Source organism: Podarcis filfolensis (genome assembly GCF_964270895.1).
Source record: "Podarcis filfolensis genome assembly, chromosome: 6".
Classification (NCBI taxonomy): domain Eukaryota; kingdom Metazoa; phylum Chordata; class Lepidosauria; order Squamata; family Lacertidae; genus Podarcis; species Podarcis filfolensis.
Genome location: NC_139609.1, coordinates 52,069,167 through 52,075,192, shown reverse-complemented (window position 1 = coordinate 52,075,192; position 6,026 = coordinate 52,069,167). Strand labels below are relative to the sequence as shown.

The 6,026-nt window shown below is 41.7% G+C and overlaps 1 protein-coding gene across 4 annotated transcripts in view; it reads right to left on the bottom strand.

Annotated features, from left to right (window-relative positions):
* Positions 1-576: 576 nt before the first annotated feature.
* The window catches only part of GNAT2 (G protein subunit alpha transducin 2), a 31,072-nt gene continuing 25,622 nt past the window's right edge, over positions 577-6,026 (bottom strand). For all 4 annotated transcript variants that reach the window (XM_083617861.1, XM_083617859.1, XM_083617860.1 and 1 more), the window contains 5 exons: positions 5,323-5,451; positions 4,422-4,551; positions 2,713-2,866; positions 2,217-2,427; positions 577-1,638 (listed from right to left, as the gene is read on the bottom strand). In XM_083617861.1, the coding sequence (XP_083473987.1) occupies positions 2,237-2,427; positions 2,713-2,866; positions 4,422-4,551; positions 5,323-5,451 (604 nt within the window). In that variant the 3' untranslated portion in view covers positions 577-1,638; positions 2,217-2,236. The remainder of the gene's footprint in view (positions 1,639-2,216; positions 2,428-2,712; positions 2,867-4,421; positions 4,552-5,322; positions 5,452-6,026) is intronic.

Sequence of the window (6,026 nt, the reverse complement as noted above, 5' to 3'; positions counted from 1 at the left end):
ATTGGGGAAGGAAATAAGCGTGACACCAGGAAAGAAGGGGAGGAGGAAGGGTCTTCGGAGAGAGGGCTCCAAGACCCTTCCACAGGGTCCAGCGGGGAGCGCCCAGGACCTCCGCTGGCCACGCCCACTCTGCGCAGGAGACTTCCGCGCAGAGAGGCGAGGAGGAGACTTGGCGTCAAACAGCTTTTATGTTGGAAGAAGTTTAGGGAACGCCCACTGACGGATTCTGCCAGTGACTGAGACAGTCGCCTTGTAAGGGCTGTCAAATCAGGGAAAGGTTTAGCTACCCCAACAGCTGGGAGCAGTTTGGAATTTACCCACAAGCAACCCCAGTTCCCATTACAGAGACAAATGAAGTATGAACACTTTGCATTATTTCTGAAGGTGGCCTTTGGGTATGTGAGTCTCTGTCTCAGGTGAAATTTGAATCCATGTCTTCCAGGTACAATATTAAACCACCTAAACATATAATCCTTATAATATTTGGCCTGGTAGAATGTTTGAAAAAGTATTGGGTGGCTTTTGAAAACACAAATAAAACCTGTAGAGGAATTTGTTACTTTTCAAAATAGGTAACACATTTTTAATGCACGTTTCTTTATTTTCGAAAGTTCTACATTCAGTTGTAGGTGCCTAAGCCATTCTCTGAAGTAAATATTGATAACAAAGAGAATCCTATCTACAGTAACATACGACTTATTTACAAATGATCAAGAACGATACAGTGCTAAATAGCAGAGTGAAAATCCTGACGTCGCAATTTCCAGTTTGTATGTTTTCTTTCTATTTCCTATGTTGTGGAGAAGTTTTCTGACTCTGTGATGTCAATAGGTTGCTTGTACACATTGCTGTGACCTCTTTCCATCGGGGACCAGAGAGACAGCAAGAGCAATTGTCTCACAGCAAGCGGTAAAGCAATGGGTTGGGATCAGTACTGCTGTACTCAGTGGGGTGAGTTGGTATAGAGAAAGAAAATCAGTCTTAAGTTCACCAGGCCTTCTAATATGGGGAAAGCTGGATACTAGAAAGAAAATGAATTATTTACTTAAGGCTGTAGGGACAAATTGCACCAGTTCCAAAGAAACTGATCTACTTGGAAGGTTTGAAAAATGTTACTTAACTTTCCTGGTTAATTTGCACACTGATAATTAGATTTCATGTGTAATCTAGAAATTGTTGGACTTGCACATTCAACCCTTTAGGATTTTCATTGAGAATCACCAGACCATTTATAGATAAGGAAGTTCTGCTGAAGAATACACAAAAGCACTGATTGTGTCGTTCCCACAGAAGGTTGATGCTTTTTAAAGATCTCAGTTGTATGCACACACAAACGTCCAGTGTATCGCATGATTCATTGTTTGCAGACAAGATTGTGTTGGCTCTCTTTCAAGTTGTCGTCAGGGTTTACAGATTGCCGAGAATTTCAGAAAGGAGGAAAACTACCAAAGAAAATGGCTTAGAGATGGGAGGCTGTTAGCTTTTGTTCCTTCATGCCCTTTTGGTGGCATGTTCTTGGAAGTATACAGTTTGTGCCGTGGGTAGGTTATAGAAAAATGTGGACTCTTTGAGTGGCTTTTATTTACTCCGTTGGCTCTGCTCAAGCAGAACAGTGAAGCTAACTGCAAGTCCTTTTTCCTAATTGACGAAGAAGGCGAGAGAGCATTTAGAGAAATTAGATACAACGTAACATGACATTTAGATCCTGCAACACCACAAAAGACTTCTACACAAATACATAAACGCATGAGACAAATTATAATGTCAGATTGCTAATGATTTTATTTCTCATTTAGGCTGATGTACATTATAAATACTCGGATGTAGTTGCTACACTTTGTAGTGGGGGGCAGTCTGATTCATCTGCATGAGAATTGCCTCAGAATTTATGGTTAGCTCTCCCTATTCAGAAACATTTTCCAAATTCTTGCAGTGAACAGTAAATTCTTACTAAAAATGAATTAACATCAAAGTCAAAACCTGCTGCACTTTGGGGGAAGCTAAGGATAACTGCTAAAATAAGTGGTTTTTGTTTTTTGTTGAAGGAACATTGGTGAGCTTGGGCTGCTGGAGTAAACTCAAATGCAAGGTTAAGTGTGGCTTTAAATTTGCAGGAGCAGCTCTGTGAATTAAGTGAGTGCTAAAGATACCCATTCACCAGTCTCTTCCATAGGAGGACTACTATGGTTGATTATGTTCCTTAGAATGGAAATTACCTTCTTAAAAAGCTGAAGTCTTAGAAGAGGCCACAGTCCTTGAGGTTCTCTTTGATGATGACATCCGTGACTGCGTCAAATACAAATTTGACGTTCTGCGTGTCTGTGGCACAAGTCATGTGACTGTAAATTTCTTTCACATCTTTTCTCATGTTCAGATCGAGGAACTGAAGCTTGATGTAGTTGCCTGCATCTTCAAAGGTATTGGGACCTGTGTGCGTAAGAGAAACAAGGAAGAGGCTATAAATGTTGCTGAAAGAGGCATAGCTTATTGGAGAGTTCCTCATTCAGAGAAGGGCTTTGGATCTAATGCAGTCTCCTGCTAGGGGAGGGGATGCTTGTTGAGTCCTCCTTTTCTATAGCAGAGGAGGAAGTGGGTCAGAGATGGCACATGATGTGTCACCCATGTTTAGTGTGTGTTTCTACATCGTATGTGAAGCAGTTCTTGGCTCTTGATGTCTGGCTACTGTAAGGAGGAAACGCTCGACCAACTCACCATCATAATCTGGGAAACAAATGCTGAGATGTACTTTCTTGATCTTTTCCTCAAAGAGGTCCTTCTTGTTCAGGAAGAGAATAATGGAGGTGGCAGCAAAGAACTTGTGATTGCATATACTGTTGAACAGATGCAAGGATTCGTGCATGCGGTTCTAGAGGGGAAGACCACACAGTTCAAGCAAGCTCAAAGACATTGTGTAAAACATCTGTTCATTCTATCAATAGGGTATGCTTCTAGACACAATACTTGACCATTACCCCCAAATGCTTCTCAATTACTTCCAAAACATTCCCCTTGTAGCCCCCTGTGTGCCCTGAGGATGAGCAGGGAGTTGTCTGAGCAGATAATCCATTCCATTCCTGCAGCTTGGGATGCAACTCTAAATGTAAAAGTTGCGTAGAACAATGTTGAAAGACAGAATTTTAAAACGTCCATTTATTGTGAAGTCAAATGGGAGGTGACCAAGCAAAAGTAGCAACGTTTGTATGTGTGTCATGGCATTTTCTGCACAGGTTTGTTCTTGTTCTTAAACTGAAATTGGAGCAAGTTTATACTGGAGCTGTTTGGCTCAGTGGTTGATGCATCTACTTGCCTCTCTTGGTTAATCTAATTGTAATAGATGGATTTTTCCTAAATGCCCTTGGGCTTTTGGGTTTAAAAACCACACCCACATTATAAAATACTGCTGTTGCTGTGGCATTAATCTACTGTCTTACCAGTATTGGCCTGCTATTCTAACTCCTCTGTTGGTTTTTTCTCTCAGCAACATAAATAAGTTAGAAAGCACTGCATCTATAAGGTTTTGATCCTCCTAATTACAGCGTATGGAACAGGCTGCAAAACAAGCTTGGATTCCCTCCTTTCAGTGGACAGTTGCTGCAGACATGCTGCTTTTTCCCCTTTGCGCTTGGCGACTAAATTTGCTTATGGTGGGGTAAATCATCTATCGCTTCCTTCTCTTATTTTAATTAGTCCTTATTGGAAAGTCTATGATCAACTGGGGGCAGGGGGGAGGGCTGTATAGCTGGTGCACTTTTTTTGGCACAACTTCTATGTCTTCCTTTTGGTAAGATTTCCAGCAGCCCAGTTCTACTGGTGAAGGTAACAGAATTGGCGAAAGTAATAGAATTTCCTTTTCCCTTAGAAGGATTCAGAGAAATACAGTTCAACAGCATTTGACCTATAGGTCTTGCAGCAATAGGGAAGTGTTTGTGATGTATACTTCTCCTTTCAGAACCGTTGCGGTTTTCAGGAGGAATTCTTAGTAAAACTAGGGGTAAAATTCTTACCCTTCCTGTGCCTTGAAAAGCCTGCCCTGCCTTTGATGTCACCATTGATGCAAATTGGAGGCTTTTACCAATCCTTAAAGTGCACAGGAAGGATTGGAATCAACTGGTTCTAGGATGTATGCTCACAGAGACATATTTATTTTCAGGCAGGGGTTAAGCCAATGCTTCCTGGATTTGCATCAGAGCAGCACAATTTGGAAACAAACTACTAGTTCCCCCAAGGCCCTAATTTTCCTCCCTGCTCTACTCAAAAACAACTTTTGGCAGGCTCTTTATGTAAGTAAGGGTAAGATCCTGGCGTTATTTTTTATTCTGTGGGACGGGAGCTGTTGTGGTGGTTGCTGGATTTCAAAGCGGATGCAGGCATGTTTGTGGAGTGATAATTAATCTCATAAGAGTTTGAGCTAGAAAACATACCACTTCATCATCTTCTACCAGCACCATGTCATAAGCACTGAGAGCTCCACAGAAGATGATACAGGTCACCCCTTCAAAGCAGTGGATCCACTTTTTGCGCTCAGACCGCTGCCCACCTACATCAAACATCCTGCAGAAAGAAGAGTCGTGATTATGATATTTATTTTCAAAGGTAACCATTTGAAACAGCATGCTAGAAGGGAGGAGTCATTCCTCAGCATTGTAGCTTTAAATGAACATATGACTGGAACTCACAACAGGTGAATATTTTACCGTTCATCAGGCCAGAGGCATAATGCAACAATTCAGACAAAAACATGAAGATAATACCAGAAATGTAAAACTGACACAGATTGGCAAAATATTTATTTAGAAAAATGTATATCCCTTTTGATCTTCAGGGAAATAGCTAACAAGCAACCATTGAAACAGTAAATGTCCAAAGAGAAATCAGAAGGCTAAAAGTAGCAAAACAGAATATGTAGAATAGCTCCACCAACAAAAATCAAGCTGAGGTCAATTAAAAGGGGAAATAACTTCTATGGTTGCTGCAGAGAGACAGTAAATATAAAAATCATAGAAGCCACAGACCATTTTGAGAACTGAGGGCACTAAGTGATGGGGCCACGCAGGCTTCATTGGGAAGGGCATCCCGTAAGAGTAAGGGGACACAACTAAGAAGGCCCTGCTACACTTCTTTGCTGTAGTGGCACAGTGAGTAGGACTTCACACATGAGAATAAAGCACAGTGTACTTGGTACACAGAGGCATATACAGGAGGAGACAATCTTTAAGATAAACAGAGTTTATCCATGTTGCCATTTGGCAGATGAAACATATGGAATGTGCTATGATTGAATAAAGAACAAGGAGGGCTACCTAGAAGGGTTTTCTTTCTCACCTGAAGTTGAGGTCTTTGACACCGAACTTTGTCTCTATGATACCTGTGGTCTTAACTCGTGATCGCAATACATCCTGTTCGTTGGGGAGGTAGCCGGGAGCACATATCCTATCCAGTTGGTTCAGGTAGCTGTGGAAGGAAATGGAGAAGTAATGCTGTAACATCTACAGCACATGTGGGGGCTTTGTAATAAATTGTTCATCCTCACAAATTGGGGAGGTAAATCACTATTTGTATTCCCCATTTTCCAGATGGGAAGCTGAGGCCGAGTGACTCTTCCCCCAAGCCATCTGGAGTCTTCATGGCTTAGCAAGGTATTGAACCCAGATCTTGCAGGATCAGACCACTGCATCCTTTTGGCTGAACGTAATTACCCTTGACTTGTCTAGAGCCAAGTGGTTGGAAGTGTTAGGTGCTGTGTATATTATACTCATATGCACAGAAAACCATATGTGAGCAGCTGGGAACTGGGCTCAAAATGTTCTGCTTGTACAAAAATGGAGAGTAACAGGTTAAAGAGGACTCCAGCAGCGATACTGTCTCTCTGCTAATGCAGTGGCTTAGAACACATGCAAACATTTACCAGGGCTCTCTGCTTCTCTGAGGTACTGCAAGAATTGTGCAATTGTTGTGGGTTACTAATTTGCAGTTTATTGGGCTGTTGTATTTGGTTGGATCTGTTTAAATTTGCAGCTGTTTGCTTT